The following is a 24,444-nucleotide window of genomic DNA, read 5'->3' on the forward strand; positions in this document are numbered from 1 at the left end:
TTACCTTAAAAGATTCACTTGGTCTGTGAGAAAAACAAAATGTTCCACGTCTTAATGGTATTATTAAGCTGTTAAAAAAATGCAAGGCTTTTTTGTTATTTTTCGTGTAACTCTTCGAATTTCCATGTCACTAAGTACTAATTTGCGACATATTTGTTTTAAATTCTAAGGAATCCTTTTAGTATGAACAATATTATGTTTCGAGATTTGTTCATACGTTTCCAAATATAAACAGTGAACTTGTATATAAATTGTATATAAACGAAGGATTAAAATATCAGCGTAAAGCTTATGTACGTTAGTCTGCCATTTGATAATCGCGTCATGAATATACTTCGATTAAATTGACCCTATCGGGATACACAGTAACGAAGAATAATAAGCTCTAACACAGTAACGAAGAATAATAAGCTCTAACGCTAGCAACAGTGTTGACTTACTAACTGTCGTTTTAATACAGTTCACTATTATTGAAGTGCCCAATCTGTGACATATTTGCACAGTTTAATTTGGATCAATTTTCCAAAGATGTAATGCAAATAACAATATCTTTTTATGTTTAGCCATTATTTCTTTTGTAGACTCGGTGTCATGTTTTGTTGAGAAATGAAAATGAAAGATTTATACCTAAGTGCCACAGCTAAACACTACCCTCTAATTCGGAGGCGGAATCAGGTCGTTCGACCATAAAGCTTCTTCCATCACATTCAGAGATCAAGGTTTAGTAGAAGTGATGTATTTGTAGGTATCTTTTATTTCAGGAATTCTCAATGTTTCTGAACACTTAAAGACATGACTTTTCATTCTCTTGATCTTCATTACCATAGACAAGTCCTAAAAGAAGGAAATAACATTTTCGGACATTTTGTGTCAACTTTTTTTAGATGTTCTTTATGTTCTGTTTCTAGTTATTATTTCAGTCACTAGTCAAAAAGATAAAAGAATCATTTCCTTAGGAAAGTGATTAAATATTACAATTTAACACGAAAAATTCAGACCCCGGTAAAACGAACGTTGCTTAACTTACGAAAATTCCTAAACTGTAGTGGAGTTTTTTCATGAAAGAAACATTGCTAGAGTTAGAGGAACAGTTAAATTATATCAATTTTCCAAAAGGACCACTGTCCCACTACAAGCAAACCACTAGATAGTCCCACTATTGTTACATTTTCTTGGGGGTTGAAGAGGATGGGAGACATTGGTACGGGGATCCCTTACTCCAGCAATACTTACCTATGTGAGAAAACTTGAAGATTGCTTTGGTTTAGTTTGTTTTTGCTTTACGTCCTGTGAAAAGCGATGGCCTTTTAAGGACGAGCCAGGTTTTGAGGGTGGAGGAAAACTTGGGTAGCTGGAGAAAACCATGCACTGGCCTGCGGCTGTCTCACGTAGGTCCTGGAGCCTGCGACCCAAAGGTGAAGGGTCGGTTGTCGTAGACGGTCGGACGCCTTAACCCCGGTAACCGCGGCCTACAAAACATTGAAGGTCCACGTCCCACTGCGCTGTGGTTTTTCCTTTACACAGTTACCCCCTTGACGTCCATTTGGATGAAACTGCAGCACTGATGGGCTATCACACTTCTGTTGACCAGGTATAGCTCAGTCGGTCAGAGGGGTAGTCCATGGTTCGAATCCCGGTCATGCCAAACATTTAGAACACACTGTAACTGTTCTTGATTATATTTTGTTTATTTGAACTTTATTGATTTCTCATAAAAGTCCCACAAGGTATGGCTTTCTTTTCAGAAAAGATATATCTAAGGTATACTCAAGACGGAAAAGAAAGAAAAAACAGTTTCCAGAACTTTGCTACAGTTTTTGGCAGTGGTCCTGCGATACTTAAGGAACATTCGTGAAATTGGAACCTTTCTAATTCTGTCGTGAACCCGGGATCAGGTCATCTAATAAGCCGAGCACAACACATTTCACATTGAGAGCCTGTCGGATTAAGGTTTGGTCGGGATTACAATGTAAGTTTGATCACCATTACTGCTATTATAAAATGAAATACTTATAATAACAATCAGTGTTAACTCTGACCACGGTAGAGTCACACGTGAAAACTAGACTTGGACCTCAGTCTGATAATTAGATGAAACCTTAAATTTTCTTATTTATCGAAGACATGATAATCTCCGGCAGAGTGTTGTCAGCTTTGTTCATTTTGATAAGCTGTGTTTATATTGAGGTACAATGTGCCAATGCTACAGACAAAACCAGCCTTAACGCTGCCCTGCTAACGGGATATAACCCCAGTGTGCACCCAGGGTCCGACTATACAACACAGCTTCTCAATATTAACGTCAGCTTTGTCTTGGTATCTATCAAATCATTTGAGGAACAAACAGGCGAATTATCTATTATGGGATATTTCAATATATATTGGACTGACGAGCGGTTGGCATGGGATCCTTCGAGCTATAGCAATATAAACGGGACAAATACGAAACAGAAGGAGATCTGGACTCCCCCTTTTATACTCGCCGACAGTTCCGAAGACGTGTCGATTATTGGTGATGAGGATATGCCTTTATCGATATATTACACCGGAGTGGTATTATGGTCTCCTCCAGGAACGATATCGTCGACATGTAACGCTGACGTCACGTACTATCCCTTTGACCTGCAGACATGTTTGTTGCGGTTCATGCCTTGGGGGTACACAACAGCCGAGATTCAGATCAACGCTATATCCTCTACGCTATCTTTGAGCATTTTTAGCCAAAATCCAACATGGGAGCTAACTAGCACCAAGCTTGAGACTTCCCAATCCCCAATGCTAAATTTTCAGATGACAATTTCGTTTAAAAGAAGGGATACCTTTTTCATCGTGAACTTGATATTGCCAGTCGTCTTTATGTGTTTTATCAACATGTTTGCGTTTCAAATTCCGTTAGAAACTGGAGACCGGCTCGGATTTGCTACGACTTTGTTGCTTACCATCGCTGTGTTCTTATCCGTTGTTACGGACGCTCTGCCCCAATCTTCGACTCCGTCAATACCATTGCTTTGCTATCTTCTAATAATTCACATCTTACTGAGTATGATGATCGTATTCTGTACAATATTCGGTCTTCGGTTGTATGTCAGACCATCGGATGAACCAGTGCCGAAATGGGTAATTAAACTCACTAAATTTGTCCACGTGATCACCTGCAATAGGAAGAAGATATCCGATAAGTCTGATAGCAAAGTATCGGCCGTGACAAACCGTGACGACGGAGGCAAGTGTGATGATCAAAGTATTGATACAGAGGACACTGGTATGACGTGGATGACCGTCAGCAATGCTTTCGATAAATTCTTCATGCTATTTTTTATGATGGTCGCAATGATTTGTAACCTTTCATTTATCTTTTTATTGTCTAGTTCATAAAGGATCGCGTGTTGCCCAAATTTTTGTAGAGTTAAATTGCTGAACTGCTCATCGAAAATCATATCGGATCAATTTTATTATGGAAAGTCAGGTAATCCATCATTGGTTTATGTGTGAAATCTATCTACCTTGTTATTTCTTTCAATTATTAAAATAATGGAAGTAAAAAGATATTTTTTCTTTATTACGTTTCAAGTTCATGGAATATATACATAGACCCTCAGGATGCAATGGTTAGGAAGGAATTACCTGGAACGGGAACAAATATTCGTTATTTATCTGTTACAAATTCTGCATTGAAGAAGACATACATTTTCATTATTTTTGTCATATTCAATCGATGTGTTATGTAATATGTGTACATAATATAATTCTTGGACAATTCATTATATGGTACACGTTCTCTCTCGTGATTTCTTTCCATCGTGTATTTTCAATCTTTCAGTAATTAAGGATATTGCTAAGGAGTATGAAAAGCACAAAAAGGGTCATCCTGAATTCTTTTCGAACCTGAGTATACAATGGTCTTCTAGGTTTAGACACATTTAGCTGAGGCAAAGTACGAAGTAAATTTGATTAATTACTACATTAAGACAGTTTAAAAAGCATTTTGAGGAGTTTGATGAGGAAAAAGGAAATCATTCACGTCCTAGTAACATTAGATTAAATTAGATGTGTAGCGCAACACTATAAAGTAATTTGTTTTCTGTTACTAATCCACAGCATGGCATTATGTATTGTCATGGTTGGGACCATGGACTCGATACCCTTTACTCATTCATCCCTTCAGTTTTAAACAAACTGGACTTGTCCAGTCTTTTATTTGGTAGGGTTCAAATGTGACTCTCGAGGTGAATGGGTAACAGTGAGTGTTCCCTCGTAGCGATGCTCTCTTTCAACATTATGTAAATAAATATTTAACTATCACTCACCGATGCTATAACTTCCATTTAAACGATTCCTCCATACATAACACTGTGAAAATATAAAACACAATAATATTGTTTTAACAAAATATTTAAGTATAATGGTATACGATAATGTTAATTTAATAAATCCATACAGACATATATACAAGCTAGGAATGTTGGTACATTGTCAATTTCTCTAACAATCATGAAATTAATAATAAAAACACAAGTTTGATTATATTCACATTATATATGTTTTACCGAATGGTACCTTTCCATATAAACGAGTAATGATATCGTTCTGTAATGAAAATGGGGATTATTCAGGTTCGATGAGGTATGTATGCCAATAAGTTGTCCTAGTTTCGCTATGAAAACTGTGTTATCATTATTACTACTGACATGTAATTTTTAGGATATATTCTATCTGACTTTGACAATAAAGTTGCAATTTATCAAATAGCAAACATGTTTATTAATATTATTTTTGTTTCTTTATTGAGCTGTCACTATAAAGCACTTTAGAAGTGCGATATATAAAATCATTTGCATTTATTATTTTTCATACATTTTATTCATATTGATATTAATCGGTTACATATGACTTACATTAAATACTTACATTTGAACCAAATAAGGTAACTTAAACACACTACACAGCTATACAATGTAAGACAGTATTTATCCTTAGCATACAATTACATATTTTATATATTAAATGTGTCCTAAGCATGGCTTTGAACTTTCTCCCCTCTTACGATTCCGTATAAGCTTACCTATTTCAATACTCGTAAGATATTTCAATAAATACACTTTAAACTAAGCCGAATTACTTGTATATATATATATATATATAGAATAAAAACAAATTTTTCAGATCGTCCGCTAGGCCTTTCTGCCTTCTAGGGATTCTTCAGGCGGATTGATCACAATCCCTAAGAAGCCCTAGAAGGCAGAAAGGCCTAGCGGACGATCTGAAAAATTTGTTTTTATTCTATATTTTCCTTCGCAAGGACTTATTTATTTATTATCTACTATATATATATATATTTCACAAGTTTTACTGATATATAAAACAACAACAGCAAAAACGTCCACTCACTTACAAACATTGTGATGCCATTACCTCAATCATCATCATCATCATCATCATCATCATCATCATCATCACCATCATCATCTTGCATACATTGTGATGCCATTACCTCCATCATCCTCATCATCACCTCACATACCTTGTGATGTTATTACCTCCATCCTCCTCCTCCTCCTCCTCATCATCATCATCAACATCATCATCCTCCATTCATTCATCTATGATGAAATGATTTCATATATTATAAGTACATACATCTTTTCAGTTGCATCACAACATTAACACTTGTGTATTTTTACATCAACACATCATCTTTCTACTCTACATCCGCCATTCATACAGAATCGCCCTTACTCACACCCACCCATACACTTGTTCTTACATACAAACAAAAACAAGTAAGGATTCATAGAAATGCAAAAAATAATGAAAAGCTACTAAAAACTGTAAACTAAAAATACATAAATCAGTTCAGAGAGAGACAGAGAGAGAGAGAGAGAGAGAGAGAGAGAGAGAGAGAGGGGGGATATATTTTTGAGCTCAAGCCTATGAATGTATGAATAAATGAAATAGAAGAAAATTATTGATTTTGTAATTCATTTCACAGCCCAGGAGACAGCTATCAGAATATTATTTTTACAAAACAAGAAGTTTTTCCCATTTTTTCCATTCCTTTTCAAACTTCTTTCAATAAGTTTCTTCTTTGATATTTGCTATAAATCTTTGTATATTATGGTAGTCTTTTATTGTATTAACCAATGCATTTATATTTAAGGAGCTATGAAGACAACGCATTTTATATACATATTGTTTAATTATAATGAGTATCTCATTATCAATTCTACCATTCACATTTTGTGTAAGATTATTCCCATAAAATATGGGTAATCGTTTCAATCTCAGAATTGCAAATTGTACATACAGGAGATACAACTATTCGAGTTTTAAAGAGGAAAGAATTTGTTGTCAGAATATGGTGATTTAATCTATACTGAAACCACTGAAATTTCGTATTAGTAGTTATAGCAAAGGGAAGCTTAAAAATCTGATGCCAAGAAAAGTAAGATATTTCAATAAATACACGTAAAACTTGTTAGTATATATAAGAACGTATAAGCCGAATTGCTTGTATATTGATATAATTAGCTGTATCATGATGGCTGCGCTATTTCTGTCCATGCACAAACATACTGATTAAGGTTTTTCGTCCAATGTGACCTACTTTATATCTTATACCATATAGTATAGGCTTATGTGATTAAATTATACACCGAGACCTGCTGAATGTATTTATGGACATGTGTTTTAGAACAACCGATCAGAACATATGAAAGACAAAACTTTGCTTTAAATGAACATTCTTACATTTTTCTCATGAAATAAATATTAGGTCAATCTCTTTTCGTCATTGGCACTGAAAGCATTTTTCTCTTTCATTCAATCAAATAAGTTTAGTCTCTTCCTACACCTTAGCGAAAGTTTTTTTTTTAAAAATATGCCAATCCTTCAGTGGAACAGTTTGGCCCTGTTCCACTTTGTTTTAACATTTTAAGATATATTGCTCCGCCCTTCAGTTCTATTCAGTTCTGATATTTTTGATCTTTACCTTAATACCTATTATAAATAATAATTATAATATACAACATGTATATAGCGCTCTATGTAATTTGTAAAATTACTCTAAAGCGCTTTACAACATATGGATAATTGTATTAGCTATAATTGTGAAACAAAAACAGAGGCATACAATCACTTTTATACATTTAAGCAGGCAGATAATCGTCGCAATGTGCACATAAATCAACAAATAAAGGGTGGTATTTACATAACGTCTTTGCGAAGAGCCTAACATGCAGACGTGAAGAGTTGAGTTTTGATGTCCCTCTTGAATTTGGCCAGGGTATTTGACTTCCTAATAGCTGATGGTAAGCTTTTCCACAACGTGGCCGAAACCCTCCGAAAACAACGGTTTCCATAGGTCACAGTACGAGATTTTGGGATACACAACAATGATTCTGACTCCGACCACAGTAATCGTGACGGCTGATACAGGATAACAAGCTCCTGTAGGTACTTGGAAGCTGTTCCATCCAGTGCCTTGTATGTGTACACCAACATTTTGTACTGCGACCTGTATCGTACAGGTAGCCAGTGCAATGAATATAGCACAGGTGTGATGTGCTCTCTCTTTCGAGTACGAGTAAAGAGCCGTGCTGCAGTGGTCTGGACCCTCTGCAGAAGACTAGCTAGTTTGTTAGATATACCACAGAGCAGGGCGTTACTATAATCCAACCGACAAGTGAATGCACCAAAATCTTGCATGCATCTGCAGTTATAAACTGCCGAATACAGCCGATGTTCCTGATCTGGTAGTAACGGGGATTTGGCAATAGCGTTCACTTGTTTCTCCATGTTGAGTGAACTATAACAGTATAACCCTAGGTTTTTAACAGCTGGGACAGTCTCAATAGTTCTGGCATCGACCTTGAGCTGAGCCATTGTTTGCTGACACTTCAGGGAAAAACGATTAGTTCCGTCTTTTCCTGATTAAACTTTAGCATATTGGCGTTCATCCAGGTACTGATATCTGTCAGACAAGCTTCCAGATTTTTCTGAAATTGTATCCCAGCTGTCCTGTGGTTTGATGACTGAAGAAAATAAACACCGTAAGTAAAGTTTCATTAAAAAGTAACTCCTTGAAATGTACAGATCTCCTCTTACATATCTAAGTTAAAAGAAAATGATAGAAGGGTTAATTCCAAAACCAGTACAATTTGCCTAACAGATAAATTTTATGCAACGTGTTAAAGCAGGTATACGTATCAAGTGTCAAGGCAATCTTTGAAAACCGCTCAGCCTGATATGGCCGGTGGCCTTACCCATTCATATGAAAATGCGTTTTAAAAAGACATTTTTCTTGTTGTACAAAAATGTCAGTATCTACTTTAATATGCAAGAATACTTTAATGTTAATACAGTATATTTCACTGCCAGGTAAAGCAACGGGTTTTGACACATCCTATGAATATTATAAAACTTTACCCCATATTACATACAGACAACAAATATTTAATTAATGATGGAATGAAATGTATATAAACAAAATAATAAAGGTACACATTTTGCTCTCAAGAACAGAAGACATGATGGGATCAAATTGGTGTATGGTACGATGGTGTATTTGTGCCATCCTGTTAATTAGCATACCCTGATTCTCGTTCTTTCGCCTTTTCGTCCACAAAAGACATGAATTTACCAATTTTATTCTCGTTCTGCCGTCTTTTCGCCCCGTTTTCGGAACTAAAAGACGAAACAGCAAAATGGCACAAATCATCAATCGTAGTGATCAGATCGAGATAGCAGAAGGCAGAAGATTTGATCTAAATTTACATCGCAGGTGTCGTCGATGAAGCAGAAGACGCTAACCATTTTGTCACACCTGGTCTTATTATCCGTGTACTTTGTCTATGGTCGCCATGAAAATCTTCCATTTTTATCCCCGTTTTATCGATTTCGAGTTCGAATTCTGGTTTTTTTAAGACTTCAGTATTGTCTTGTTGATTTTGCTGTTTAAGATTGAGTTTGAATGTTAAATTTGATAGAAATTTGGCCAAATCAAGGACCCGTCAAGGGATATTATACATACAACATTCATATGAGACAAAACATATTGTATCCATCTTGTTATATTTGCAAATCTTGCAAATACGATAAACCGTCTCGCAGACAGGAAATGAAAATTACTTCAAAACATAACAATCAAAAAGTATGCTCATTCTCAGAAATAAGGTTTCATGAAGTACAAAAAATTGAAATATCTTGATTAATATTTCTCATCGTCATTTTAATATTGATTGAGATTCGAGCAATAAATACATTTCTTTCTGTTACAGTAAAACACGTTTCGTACGAACACGCTTACAGCGGTTTCCTGGGTATCGGGAACTGATTTTTATTCCCATGCTCCTCACCCTCTTACTTCTATGTAATATGATCATAACACGAATTTTACATGGCGAATTATTGTATATTATGAATCAAATCAGCCGTCCCTTCACGTGAAGTTTAATGTTTTTCTTAAAATGGTCCCTTTAGGATTCGTTATAACTGTATTTAGTTTTACTGTATTTATGTTCCTGCTAAACGAGAATATTATTATAAATGACCACCATCACATCCTGATGGTGTGGATAAGGGCGTACTAGTAAATGTTAATACATCTGTATGATGCAGTGTAATTTATTTCTGGCATACTGTATCTTTTACTAAATTGTCAATATGTTTTAGTCCCCGAGGTTTGCTATAACCTTGATGGCCAGAGTTATCTCTTTTGAGAAGTGGCATGCTTCATGATATACACACTTTTTATACGCCCGTCAAATTTGACGGGAGTATTATGGTATGGCGTCGTCCGTCCGTCCGTCCGTCCGGCGTAAACTTTCGTTTGTCCGACAATATCCTCCTACATTTTTTGACCGATCTCTTTGAAACTTGGTATTCATTAAAATCATGATGTGAAGTTGTGTCTCCATTAAAAGAGATTTTGATCAACGATTTTTGCAAAAGTTATTGCCCTTTGTTCATTTCAGTATTTGATTTTTTGTCCGGAGATTTTCTCCTACATTTTTTATAGCATGTCAGCTAACCCACTCTTAGAATGATGCAGATCTTATTTCAATGTAAGAAAGTATATAACACTATATGGCATCCGACGGGCGTATATTGTTCCGCCCCGCGGTACTCTTGTTTATTATTTCATTTGAAATTTGAAATTAACGCACCTGTCCATCTGTTTTAACAGTAGTGTTGACAATTTCGCTATCCTACCTTTTGCCCCCTGGCATCAGCGATAAGACCTAAAAGCTGTATATATGGTGCAATGTAACTCATTTCTGGCATACTGTATTTGTTACTTAATTTTAAAGGTGCAGTTACCTGCGTGTGTGCTACGTTCATACATAGGAATAAAATACAAGGCAACCATAAAAACGGCTTATTGTGTGCGATATTTATTTACTAATAATAACATTCATCATAATTAACATGTAAAGATAATTGGCTGAGGTAGATCAGGGATGTGTACACATCCCTGGGTAGATGCACGGATTTATAAATCGTTTTTTTTTATAATAGTAACGCCATATTATTTACTGTTGATAAAACAAATAAGGACTGTCGGGTAAAAAAAGTTTACAATTCATTTGCATTCACTTCAGATTTGCGTTAAGAGTCAAAAAAAATTCAGTCCAATCTATCCCCGATGTTTATGTTCCTTGCGTTTCTTCTCCTTTCTTGACCTTGGTTTCATATTAGCCTTGACCTTAGCCTTGACCTCTGCATCGAGCCTGAGCCTTTCCTGGTGATCATGTTCCTGCTGTACTGCCAGGACAACCTCAAGCTTCCGGCGAACGACCTTCATGTTGTCCAAAGTAATGAATTCAATGTTTCTAATAGTGGCATCAGCCTCGTTTTCTTTGCGCGGAGTCACCGTATGGGAATGTTTTGCCGTTTTTACATCATTTGGTAGACCGTCTTTGTCATTTACTTCCACAATGGTTTTGTCGCCGAGTTTGACTCGCCATAGCAATGGTTTGAACTTTGAACTTTCATTGCATGTTGTTGATATTTTGGACTTCTTTACCACGCGGAATTTCCTGTAGAGTGAACGTTTGTCAATTTTAGTTGGGGCGACGTCATTATTGTTGATTTCAGCTTTTGGTGTGGTATCTGGCGTTTCGTTTAACAACTTGCGTTTCCGCGAGATCGCAGCATTTAACTTTGGATTGATGCCATCTTCCTGTAAAACAAAATTACATCATGTAAAACGAGAATTAAGATGCTCTTTGATAATTGGCAATACTGTTGTTTAGGGTGGATCTAAGAAGAGGTTCCCAAATTTAAAAACAAATCTTCATATGCCAGAACGTATTTTAATTGCAAGGAATACAATAATTTTATATCATTGACAACCAAACTGACCAACTGTTTATTGATATTATAAATCCATACCTGTTTGACAGTGTCGTCTGCCTGTGTTAGTGACCTTATTTTTCGGTCGGACATGGTTACTACTGTCCATGTTTGGCCATACACCTCGTGGTCATTGGTGGTCTGTTCAGGGTCCTGTCTAAACGCTGTGGCGATTTCGGGCGAAGTATTGTTACAAAAGGAACTCCTGTGTCCATGTTTTCCTGTTTCGTTGTTGTGGACATATGTGCTATGTGCCCATGCTGTGCTGCCGTGGTACAGTTGGTTGGCTGTGCCGACTTGACTTGCATCGTTAGCTGATGGCGTTTGGTTGGCGCGCTCGTATGCAGGCGTCCGCGGAACATTGTATTGCCCATTGGCACAATTGACGTCATATATGGTACCATTTTGATTACCGTAGTAGTTTGTATTGTTAGTAAGGGTTTTGTTATAGTCATAATATGCAAATATGTCATTTCCAGCGTTGCATTCGCTCTCAGTGTCGCCGTAGCAGCGCTGGTGCGTCGTATCCACAGCGCCGACATTTTTGGACGGAACATGGTTGTATCCGTAGTTTGCCACTTTAGATATTTGATTGAAATTATCCATTCCGTTGTTTGTTACATTTGTTGTACGGTTGCTGTCGTTGTAGCTGTTTTGTTTGTTGTTCTTTCTCCCGTCGGCTGTTCCATTACTATCATTGAATACATTTCCGTAGTGTAGTCCGTTCGTGATGGAGATTCGTGTGCCGAACCCGTCGTTTGTGGTTGCCTTTGATGGGGTGCTGCTTGAGTAGAGCGCTGTTCTGAGGGTGCGGCTGTCGGTTCCCTCGTATGTTGTCCCGTCCTCGTAGAATGACGTATCGGTACTATCATAACCCCGCCGCTCTCCATTGTAAGACCGACTGATTTTGTGACGAAAATTCTGATGACGAAAATATATAAACAAATAACATTTAAATCACAAACCAGTAGCTTTTAATTAATTATCTATACGATAGCGATGTGAAGAATAAGTTCGATTTTTTTCAAATGCGAAAATTATAAAACATAAACCATATTAGTTTAGAAATATTATAAGGTTATACAAATATAAAAAAATGGATTACTTTAGAAATGTTATAGATATGGAAAATCACAAATTGGATTAAACTAGACATATAAATTGCGTGCAGTAATAAACAGAAACACGTTTGGAGTTTATTAATTAAGTAAACCATTAGATACCTTATTGTTCAATTGATTTTGAAATAATAAACGTTAAAAGTGACAGCGGGCTATGTTGGGAAGTGGATGGAGGAGAAGGGCTCTAAGCAAAAATGTAACCAAACGCCTCTACAATGTACATAGTGATAATCCCTACTGTGATTGGGGGCCATCGTGCTTCTGGATCAAATACATACCTGTTCCATTGTTTATCTTGTTAATAAGCCGTTTATGTTGTCTCTGCGATCTTTTCTCCTCACTTTGACCTTCTACTTCGTTGAGATATTAGAGTTTTTACGAAAGTTTGTTGCTCCGGAAAAATCGCGCTGCATAGAGTTACACCAGTTGCCGATGTAACTAAGTTTGACGTCACAGATGGCTTAGGAAAGATTACGGCATTGCATTGTGACGTCATACCCCTTTGTCCCTCGTGTTGAAGGGCCTCGTCAAATAAACACTATTCTACTGGATAGCTGGTCAAATAGATCCGTATTTAGTAGGGCTGCAACGATACGCATACCCCACGGTACGATACGTATCGCATAATATTGATATACGCAATTTCATATTGATTGAGTGCAGAATTTTATCGAGTTTTGTCATAGACTTATAAGTAATTAATTTCAACACATATATTTGTATAATTTCTGGTACTTTTGGGTATGACTGCACAGTGGACCACATCTTGACTGAAAGATTAAAAAAAAAACGAGCGTTTTTTTAGAGTTTAATGAAAATTGCATGATAATTTCAGTACTGTTAGTGTATCGCAAACAAATCAATTCGATACGATACACAAGACAGGATTGCGATTCGATTCGATGCGATACGAGACGATACGTTACGATACATAAGACAGGATTGCGATACGGTACGATACGATACGATATATCGTTGCAGCCCATGCCAGCCCTAGTATTTACAGGATCCCTCTTTTGAATGGAAATAAATGCAGAAATGACACACCGACCGACAGACGTAGAATGGACAGTTGCAGTGAGGAGAATTTGAAAAGAAAAAAGTAGCAAGTTTAGATAATTGCAGACAGAAGATGATAGCAAATTTATCAAGGTCATCTAAAGGTTATTTATATCAGCACCTTGTTGATAATTTTGGTCTTCAATTTTCTTATAAACCCTGTTATAAATAAGGACCTAAGTGTAAAATAATTACTGCTTTCGCCCCGGTTTCGCGCAGAGTTCCTTTAAGAATAATTCACAAGAAAGCCTTGCTTGCGGTAATAACTTGTGCCCAATCCTGTTGTCACTTTTTTGGCAATAATTATTTCTTATCTCACATATTCATGAAACAGTTCCGGAACGGAAAAATAAACTCCCACGCCTAGTTTCACTACGGGGACTCCAGTGAATAGTTTCTATGTCGCTATTTTTCTTCTGGTTTGTGTTGGGCAGGGCAGTCCACTACTACCCAGGCATCCTGCAAAAGTAAGCAGGTCACCTGGGGGTGTCCTGTACCCCTGAGAGAAATTAATCCAAGATTTTACTTGGGAGCCTGTAGCTACCCAGGCTCATTATTTTCCTTACTCATTAGTTTAAGGCATGAAGCGGAAGTCCATTTCTTTTGCTTATGTCTAGTTTTTCTTCTATGACAATTACGGCTCGCTCATTTGAATTTTTGATGAATATTATTTAAATATTTCGTTATTTTTATATAAATATTACAATGTTCTCTCAATGATATCAAAACAAAGATAAAATATGAATTTTCGAGAAAAATAATTTGAGGTTTCTGTCACTTTTATCGCAATTAGAATTGTTTCCCCTGTTTTAACACGATCCAAAAATAAGGGAAGTTACTCTTTTGCCCACCCATTTTGGTCATACGTTATCGCATTTCGCATATCCGATTTCGCATATCCGGTTCAACCGGTTGAAACGGTTCATCATGAAACAAGCGCAGAACTGAACCGAGGCTGACCTAAGAAATATTCGGCACGTGTTTTAAAAAATGGTGGGGTCCAGGACAGACTAGACTGGACACCGTCTCTAGAATATTGAATTATTAAGAAAAAGTTTAATTAAAAAAAATGATCACTTGGATCACGGAATTAGATTATCTAAGTCTGTGCTTGGATGTACGATTCTAGACTAGGGGGAGATAACCTAGTAGTAAAATGCAGCTGGGAAATTCTTCATAAAAACTTAAGGGCTGGTAGCCAGTAGAGTACAGACGTGCCTGACCGAAATAAAAATGCTGACATAATGCGTTATTTCTTTCTAAACTCAATCCAGATGTATATTAAGATATATTACTGGACGCGTGAAAGAAGGACATACTTTCCTAATGTTTTAATTATACGCGAAACTATGCAACTTTCTAGCTTTACCTACAGTTCGGCCGAAGTGCGTTCGTTTATCGTGGACTATTCTGTCCCACCTGAACCGGTTCAACCGGGCGGGCTAGGCGAATGCGACCCTTGACAAACAGCAGACATTTTCCGGAACACCGAGGTTCTGTTCCGAGATTTCAGTCTCACACCAATTGATCTACCAGCGACTGCAGGTAACCGGTACGTGACATTTCTCTCAAAGCTGTTTGTATATTTATATAATGTAGTTAACCGCTAATGAATCTGAAATTTTGTCTGATCAAATTATCACAGCCGGCACAAATGAGATCCGGGTTTTTTTGGAAACTGTGACGACAACTGAAATAAACCAGCATCTCTGTGGTAATATTTAGATTGTCGCGCAACAAGGATTTCATTCTTGTGGCGTCACATTCCGTAAAACTCAAATGTCTAATTATTTTCATATTCTTTTTCAAACTATCGTCTAAATTCCACACCTGAAATCAGTGGTGTACTTTTACCCGGACTCATGATCATGAGTTGTCTCCCATCATTGTGTCATTTTTAGCGACATACAATGTAGGCAGACGTTCACAACAAAATACAGTAGGCTAGGGAAATCTCGTCGGGATACGACGGTCGACCCCAGGTGAAAAGAAAGAAGTGTTGCGTCTTCTCTACTAGAAATCGAACACTTTTCATTTATATGATTATGAATGGCGTAACGAACTGTTCTGAATCAAAATATCTAGTTTTAAGCATTTGAAGCAAATTTTATCTGTCTACTTATCTTCTTTTTCTTCTTCCATGTTCCATATTAAGGTTGAGTGCATTTGATCCATGGATCTTTTTGACTTAATTTTTATCAGAAAGTGTCGAAGCTTTTTTGGATTTGGTTTTGCTTATTAGTGTTACACCTGTCGTCTGCATAAACAACGATGGTGACTGGCGAGGAGATTTTGGAGGAATTTGCAGCAATTTGACGAATTTTGTGTATGTTTTGTTTATTTGAAAGGGAAAAAAACATATGATAAAAAGTTTATGATATGACCATTTTGATATCACACCCCCAATAAGCCCTCAAGTCCTGATATCATCCTTCGGTCCTCTGGCTATACAATTTTGTATAAACCATGGGTCTGGCTCCCCAGGGGCCTGATGAGCGGAGCCCAATAGGGGAAACAGCAAATTATTCTTTAAATCCTTATTCTTCTGTAGGAATGAAAGGATTTGATCTATATTTAGTGTGGAACATCCTTGGGCAAAGGGGAACCAATTTCGTATAAACGGTGGGTGTGGCCCCCCTGGGACCTGAGGAGTGGGGCCCAATAGGGGAAATAGACGTAAATTTTCAAAATCCTTCTTCTTATGTAGGAATAAAAGGATTTGGTCCATATTTGTTCAGAAGCATCATTGGGGGGAGGGGAACAAAGTTTGTATAAATGGTGGGTCTGGCCCCCCCTGGGGGCTGAGGGGCGGGGTCCAATAGGGGAAATATAACAAATTCTGTAAAATCCTTCTGTAGGAATGAAAGGATTTGTTCCATATTTGGTCTGAAGCATTCTTGGGTGAAGGGGAACCAATTTTGTATACCCCGTGGATCTGGCCCTCAAGGTGCCTGAGCGGCGGGGCCAATAGGGGAAACATAGCAAATTATTCTTTAAAATCCTTTTTCTTCTGTAGGAATGAAAGGATTTGGTCCATATTTGGTGTGGAGCATCCTTCGGTAAAGGGGAACCAATTTTGTATAATCCATGGGTCTGGCTCCCCAGGGGCCTGATGGGCGGAGCCCAATAGGGGAAACATAGCAAATTATTCTTTTAAATCTGTATTCTATTTTTAGGATTGAAAGAATTTGGTCCATATTTGGTGTGGAACATCCTTGGGTATAGGGGAACCAATTTTGTTTAAACAGTGGGTGTGGCCCCCCTGGGACCTGAGGGGTGGGGCCCAAAAGGGGAAATAGACTTAAATCTTCAAAATCGTTCTTCTTCGGTAGGAATGACAGGATTTTGTCCATATTTGGTCTGAAGCATTCTTGGGTGAAGGGGAACCAATTTTGTGTAAACGGTGTGTCTGACCCCCCCCTGTAGGCAGAGAGGCGAGGCCCAATATGGAAAATAGAGGTAAAACCTTTAAAATCCTTCTTCTACCATAGGGATTAAGGGATTTTATCCTTATTAAGTGTGGAGCATCCTTGGGTGACAGTGACTCAATTTTGTATAATTGGTGGGTATGACCCCCGTAGTGGCTTAGGGGTGGGGCTCTGTTTGAAGTTTGTTCTTGTTATATCTCAAGTACTGAAATTTCATATGTACTTACAGCACCTACCATGGAGTGCTATATCTTTACTTCATACCAATTACTTAAATTATATTCAGGTGAGCGATACAGGCCCTCTGGACCTCTTCGTTAATTTGGAAAACAGAAATTTTACCTCAAAAATTATTCCAAAGATTCAGAAGGAAAATGAAGTCATTGCAAACCAAGAGGATATTTTGGCTGAAGTAAGGCCTTTTTATGAAAATTTATATAAGCATCGAGATGTTAATAAATACTGATATAGAAATCCATCTTCAGAATTGTAATGGTAAAAAACTAAGTAATATTGCATCTAAAAGCATTGAGGTGATCATAACATTTGATAAAGCAGGGAAAACTCTCAAAAACATGAAAAACAATAGAAAATCCTTGTTCAGACAGTTTCACTGCAGAATTTTTTAATTTTCTTTGGAAATATTCAGGTAATTTTGTCGTCTGTTCCATAAACTATGCTTTTACAATTGGTCACTGTTCAGTTACTCAGAGGCATGGTGTAATAACTTGTATTCCAAAGGGAGATAAACCTTGACATTTCTTAAACAACTGGAGACCCATTCCTCTTTTAAATATTACTTATAAAATAGCTTCTGGGGCAATCTCAAATAGGATTAAAACAGTCTTGGGAAATATTATCATTGAAGATCAGACAGGTTTTTTTATCAGGTAGGTACTTAGGAGAAAATATTCGCACAGTCTATGATATAATGCAGTTTGCTGCGGAAGAAATTATCCCTGGTATGTAATTGACTTTGTAAAAGCTTTTGATTCAGTATCCTGGAATTTTATTGACAAAATATTGAATTATTTTTACTTTGGCGAAGATATAAGAAAATGGGTCAAAACTTTTCATAATAATGTAAATGCATCAATCAATCAAGGTGGCAATATTCCTAAATTTATTAATATTCAACGTGGATGCTGGCAAGACGACCCTATTTCGCCATATATTTTCATCCACTGTGCTGAAGTTTTAGCTTTAAAAATTAAAAACAATAGTCATATTAAGGGCATTAAGGTTGAAAATACACCAATTTCAAATGTTCAGTATGCTGATGACACCAGGTTGATTCTTGATGGGTCAGATCTCTCTCTCAGTGAGTCATTTGTAGCAAAACACAAATTATTTGGATGGGAAGTAGGAAATACAGTGACCAGACTTGCCTGCCAGAGATGAATTTACAGTGGGGAAAAGAAAAGTTCACTTTTTTGGGGATAGATTTCAGTGTGGATTGAAGTGAAATTCCTGAAATGAATTTTGATAAAAAAATCGTAAAACTTAAAGCCCTAATTATAATTAGTATTTGGAATAAACGGAATCTGATTCCAATAGGCAAAATACATGTTATTAAGTCATTGTTGATTTCACAACTGAATTATTTGTTTATTACTTTACCAAACCCACCAGAAAAATATATTACTCAGTTGAAAACGCTATTTATTTTATTTTTCATGGAACGGTATATGTCATAAGATTAAGAAAGAAGTGATGATTCAAAATTATATAGATGGGGATTTAAAGATGATTGATGTCTGTGCCTTTATAGATTCTCTTAATAAATATAAGCTAGGTTGGATAACGAAAGTAGTGCAATCACATGGAAAATGGAGTATACTTTTAAACACAAGGGTTGATCTATACAAGCTATGCTTGGATGAAAAGCTATCAAATTTGTTCAACTGAATGACCTTTGCATATATGCAAGGTCACAGGGGTCAAATTTGTAGAAATCTTTAAACAACTTCTTCTTAATAACCAAAAGGCCTAAAGTGATGAATTCAGCCAGAAGCATACTGGGATAAAGGGCTACCAAGTTTGCTGGGAAGAAGTGCTGTCATGTTTGTTCAAATATTGACCTTTGCCCATATTAAAAGTCACAGGGGTCAATTGTCTTATTGAAATCCTTTAAATGTCTTCTCCTGAGTAAGCAAAAGGCCCAGGATAATGATAATTGGCCAGTAACATGCTTGGAGGTAGGGCTACCAAGTTTATTCAAATGAATGACCTAAAATTTTATTCAAGGTCACAGGTGTCGTATATGTTCAAAACCTTTTAATGATCTCTCCTGAATAACCAAAAGGCCCAGGATAATGATAATTGGCCAGTAACATGCTAGGATAAAGGGCTTCCAAGTCTGTTCAACTGGATGACCTTGACTTATAGTCAAGGTCACAGGGGTTAAAATTTGTTCAAAACCATGAAACGACTTCTTCTGAGTAAGCAAAAGGCCCAGGCTGATGATATTTGGCCAGTAACTTGCTTGGATATAGGGCAACTAAGTCTGTAAAAATGAATGACCTTGACTTTTATTCAAGGTCACAGGGGTCAAATGTATTCAGAAACTTTTAATGGCTTCTTATGAATAACCGGAAGGTGCAGGAGGATGATATTTTGCCAGTAACATGCAGGAATGATGTTACTAAGTTTGTTCAAATGAATGAACTTGACTTATATCCATGGTTACAAGGGTCAAATATGTTCAAAACCTTTTAAAGACTTTTGCTGAATATCCAGAAGGCCCAGGATGTTGATGTTTCCAGTAACATGCAGGAAAAATGGGCTACCAAGTTTGTCTTGAAAACTTTTAAACAACATTTCCTGAGTAAGCAAAACGCTCAGGATAATGATAATTGGCCAGTAACATGCTTGGAGGTAGGGCTCCCAAGTTTATTCAAATGATTGACCTAAAAATTTATTCAAGGTCACAGGGGTCAAATATGTTCAAAACTTTTTTACGACCTCTCCTGAATAACCAAAAGGACCAGGATGTTGATATTTGGCCAGAAACATGCTTTGATCAAGGGTTACCAAACTAAGTTTGTTCAAATGAATGACATTGATTTTTATTCAAGGTCACACATGTCAAATATGTTTTAACACTTTTAACAACTTCTGAATAATCAGAAGGGCCAGTATGGTGATATTTGGCTAGGTATACGCAGGGATGAAGGGCTACCAACTTCAAGTATGTTAAAATGAATTACCTTGACTTATAGTCAAGGTCACTTGGGTCAAATATGTTTTAAACTTGTAAGCAAATTCTTCTGAATAACCAAAATGCTATGCATTTTTAGGCCACTTGACCTGAAAGTAAGATTTTACTTTAAATAATTTCTTCATAATAACCAAAAGGCTTAGTGTGCTGATATTAGGCCAGAAGCAAACTTGGATGAAGTGCTACCAAGTTTGTTCAAAATAAATGACCTTCACACAAATTCAGGGTCACAGAAGTGAAATATTTTAACAGCTTAAAACAACTTCTTCTGAATAACAAAAATGCCCAGGGTGATGATATATGACCAGTAGCATGCTGTGATGAGGACTACTAAGTTTGTTCAAATGAATGACCTTCGTCCAAATTCAAGGTTACAGGAATCAAATTTTAAACTTGAAACAACTTATTCTGAATAGTCAAAATGCATAGGGTGGTGATATGTGACCAGATGAATAGCAATATATTTTGTTTATGTGAATGACCTAGCTTGACACATGTTCAATTTTACATTTGGTCAATTGTTTATAAACCCTTAAAAGTCATTTTCTTAATATGGTGGTGATATTTGGCTGGTCGCATTCTTGGATAAAGGGCTATAAATTTAAAATTTGTTCAACTTAATGTTATTCTTTGACTTTCAAGCTCATAGGGGTCAAATGTGTTAAAATCTTTAACATGTTCTTATGAATGTCTTTGAGTCAAGACACTGATATTTTGCTTGTAGCTTTATTTAAGTCCATTTCTAAAGTTACAAGTGTGAGATTAATATCAAGTGAACGACACAGGCCCATTTAGCCTTTTGTTTGGTTTAAAATCTGTCAAAACACGAATTATTCATGTTCTTGTAATATAATGCCTTGAATGATCCCAGGTATTGTCAACAGTTTTGCTACACTTTATGTTTCAGGTTTGTACAGAAACATCAGAAATGGCTTCAGATATTCCAACAGAGGCCATAGATATCCACAACGAATTGGTGTTTTATCTTGGAACACAGATTGAGGAGACCAAATTACATCAACTTAAGAACCTGTTCAGAAATAATCCATTAACCCCAGTCGACATTGTTTCGATTAAAAACATCTATGACCTATTCGACAGTCTTATGAGATACACTAGAATAGCTGTGGGAGACTACACACAATTTGTACGGAAACTTAAACTTACAAATCCTGACCTGGAGAGATATGTGAAAGAGAAAGAAAATGCAATTAAAAGCATTGTTGATGGAGGTGAGTCAAACTTACATATTGCTACATGTTTATATCAAAAATATTTTATCAAAATTAAGGATCTCTTCATGATATGCATGTGTAAGATTTTCATTTATTTGAAGCGTAACTGGATTTGTGGGTCAATTTTGAAATTAATTTAGAGTTTTAATTCAATCATGATAATGATTTTTTTTTTCATTTCCTTTGAAGTTGTTGAAACCTTGCAGATCTAGAACGACCACTACCGTAACTACATATATGTTGGTGTTATATTTCATGACATGAATCCTTGTTTTATACACAAGGAGTTTCACAGGTGTCTCATAATTTTATATTGGGTATCTAATAATTCATAGGTACAAGCCCGGAGAGGAAAAAGTACATTACACAACAACCAGGGTGTGACTTAGATCTGGTACTATATATAGATGTTGGAGGGTAGACATATGAATTGAAATGCAACCATCAAAAATCAGATAATAGGAAAATCTGACATTCTAACCCATTGGACAGCTGGTAAACAGTGATTGACCATGTCCAGTAGGATTGTGTTCATACTCTTGGACATTAGGAAGATAAATTAGATTATATAAATATGTATACAAGTAGAGAAGTTACAGTGGGGACAATAAAATTAGTCTAATTTTTGAGGCAGTCTGCCCCTTTATCAAATCACATATATGAAACACGCAGTAAAAACACACTTACTACTGAATTTCTAATGCTGATGTAGAAACTTATCCCTGCAGCTATATAGTTAGCTAATAGAACCAAAAACTTTCAAGAAAACGATGAATGACAAGGTAAACTGTTACATTAGTCTAGTTTAGTCTAATGATCTTGGACTTATTACAGGTAGATCTTTGTTGTATGTATATATAGTGTACAAGTTATATTTATTGAAAGTTACTGACATAATTGCTTTACTTACAGGTCCATCACCAGCCAAGCAACCAAGGTCAGGAGATCAAGGCCAGCAACAGTCTACAGGTTTGTGATCAGTACATGTTCAGTGGAATGTAAAATGTAAACTTTGGTCTAGTGACTACTATGTTAGAGGAGGGATGTACATGTACACACAAGTATACATGTAAGAACATATTTTCAGTGACACCCACGCATTGAAAGGACTATGTAACAGTGCTGGTTGTTCAAATTGCTTTTTGTCTGTAGTTTCATCAGTCAGGAAGTCCAACATTCCTTGCCTGAACAATTTTTGCTGTCTGTGTGTCTGTCTGCTTTAAGAGTATTCTGATCAAGTTCCATAAAGTCCAGGGTTTTCTGATTTTTCACCAGTAGAACTTGAGATGAAAATGTTTACAGTTTCCTCATATAAAAGACCTTGACATCCTTTCAAGGTCAGAGGGTCAAATACTTGAAATACTTACAACAGCAATTATCTGAAGAATAAAAAGGACCTGAGCCATGATATTTGGATATGTTATGTAAATAGGTAGTGTTAACCTTGTTATGGATTATATACTTGGCCCATTTAGTTCTGTATGTTCCAATTTCAGAGATCATGAGCTCAGAGTTCATGTTGCAATTTGATTTGCACAACTTCCTTGTTACCTCAGTACTGATATTTGTTCAGAAAGAGAAAAGAAAAAAACCTACATAACAGCAACATTCCATGATATCTGAGCCACGATCCCTCTGGGATCTCATGTGTTCTGTTACACTTTCATCACGGTGTCAACAATATCAAGATAACTAGCTCACTTAAAAGTAACAGAAATGGAATCAATGTTGTAACGGCCTTATGATCGATATAAAGATAGTAATTATAGAATACAGAACTCATGTTATAAAATCTTTGCAATATTTTGTCATAGTTCTTTCAGTCCAAGTATACAATGTAAGCCTGAGTTGTATGTGTATGGTGGATGGAAGTTTAATAGTTAAAATTGTATTAAAAATAATTTTATGAACTTATAACAATCATAATTGGAATGATTTTGGTAAGTAAGTATACATGTTTTCCATCTATTTTCAGATCTGGCTAATATGATTGTTACAACATCAGACACAAGCCGAGACAAAAGTAAGTTTGACAGCTGCAGTGTTATCCACAGGCCTTTATAGCCAGACGTACCATCTGGTTATATTTTACTAGCAGGTTGTTTTCTGAATTTTAATAAAGAAACTAAGTATAGTGGAGCGTTTTGAAAAGATATACAACAGTCGGGCCAAGTGCCAGAAAGCTGGTATCTCCACCTTATTGTCAATATATAGGGGTACTTGGAAAGTCCAACTAGCTCTGTCTCTGGCTTTAAGTCACTGGACATACAGTCTGTAGCTAGACTATTGAAATTAATTTCAAATTCTCCCCTTTTAGTAAATTGTAATTCCACTTCAACAGATTATCATGTGATGTTAAAGAATCAGAAGACACTTACCTGTTCTAGTTCTGTCATGTATACATGTAATGATATCTACTAGTGTACTAGTTCTGTCATGTATACATGTAATGATATCTACTAGTGTACTAGTTCTGTCATGTATACATGTAATGATATCTACTAGTGTACTAGTTCTGTCATGTATACATGTAATGATATCTACTAGTGTACTAGTTCTGTCATGTATACATGTAATGATATCTACTAGTGTACTAGTTCTGTCATGTATACATGTAATGATATCTACTAGTGTACTAGTTCTGTCATGTATACATGTAATGATATCTACTAGTGTACTAGTTCTGTCATGTATACATGTAATGATATCTACTAGTGTACTAGTTCTGTCATGTATACATGTAATGATATCTACTAGTGTACTAGTTCTGTCATGTATACATGTAATGATATCTACTAGTGTACTAGTTCTGTCATGTATACATGTAATGATATCTACTAGTGTACTAGTTCTGTCATGTATACATGTAATGATATCTACTAGTGTACTAGTTCTGTCATGTATACATGTAATGATATCTACTAGTGTACTAGTTCTGTCATGTATACATGTAATGATATCTACGATTGTACTAGTTCTGTCATGTATACATGTAATGATATTTACTAGTGTGCTAGTTCTGTCATGTA

The 24,444-nt window shown here is 36.2% G+C and overlaps 3 protein-coding genes across 3 annotated transcripts; 2 read left to right on the plus strand and 1 right to left on the minus strand.

Annotated features, from left to right (window-relative positions):
- Positions 1 to 1,963: 1,963 nt before the first annotated feature.
- On the plus strand, positions 1,964 to 4,737 carry LOC110450743 (acetylcholine receptor subunit beta-type lev-1-like). Its single transcript, XM_021498426.1, has one exon. It carries the CDS (start codon positions 2,125 to 2,127, stop codon positions 3,373 to 3,375), a length of 1,251 nt encoding a protein of 416 aa, XP_021354101.1. The 5' UTR covers positions 1,964 to 2,124; the 3' UTR covers positions 3,376 to 4,737.
- A 5,640-nt stretch (positions 4,738 to 10,377) lies between these two features.
- LOC110450744 (TBC1 domain family member 5 homolog A-like) lies at positions 10,378 to 12,906 on the minus strand. Its single transcript, XM_021498427.1, has 3 exons — positions 12,752 to 12,906; positions 11,392 to 12,273; positions 10,378 to 11,179 (listed from the first exon to the last, which is right to left on the minus strand). Exons 1-3 carry the CDS (start codon positions 12,758 to 12,760, stop codon positions 10,634 to 10,636), a joined length of 1,437 nt encoding a protein of 478 aa, XP_021354102.1. The 5' UTR covers positions 12,761 to 12,906; the 3' UTR covers positions 10,378 to 10,633.
- A 2,077-nt stretch (positions 12,907 to 14,983) lies between these two features.
- LOC110450721 lies at positions 14,984 to 22,659 on the plus strand. The gene is made up of 3 exons (XM_021498392.1): positions 14,984 to 15,084; positions 21,088 to 21,412; positions 22,328 to 22,659. The coding sequence occupies exons 2-3, from the start codon at positions 21,109 to 21,111 to the stop codon at positions 22,390 to 22,392; spliced, it is 369 nt and encodes a 122-aa protein (XP_021354067.1). The 5' UTR covers positions 14,984 to 15,084; positions 21,088 to 21,108; the 3' UTR covers positions 22,393 to 22,659.
- Positions 22,660 to 24,444: the final 1,785 nt, after the last annotated feature.

This window comes from Mizuhopecten yessoensis, unplaced genomic scaffold (assembly GCF_002113885.1).
Source record: "Mizuhopecten yessoensis strain PY_sf001 unplaced genomic scaffold, ASM211388v2 scaffold5459, whole genome shotgun sequence".
Lineage (NCBI taxonomy): Eukaryota > Metazoa > Mollusca > Bivalvia > Pectinida > Pectinidae > Mizuhopecten > Mizuhopecten yessoensis.

Bases quoted from the DNA above. Each gene is read 5' to 3' on its own strand.
- LOC110450743 (XM_021498426.1), top strand. From the start codon at position 2,125: ATGATAATCTCCGGCAGAGTGTTGTCAGCTTTGTTCATTTTGATAAGC.
- LOC110450744 (XM_021498427.1), bottom strand. The intron at 11,180-11,391 runs GTATGGATTTAT...TTTGTTTTACAG, and splicing joins CAGACGACACTGTCAAACAG to GAAGATGGCATCAATCCAAA.
- LOC110450721 (XM_021498392.1), top strand. From the start codon at position 21,109: ATGGCTTCAGATATTCCAACAGAGGCCATAGATATCCACAACGAATTG. The intron at 21,413-22,327 runs GTGAGTCAAACT...CTTTACTTACAG, and splicing joins TAAAAGCATTGTTGATGGAG to GTCCATCACCAGCCAAGCAA.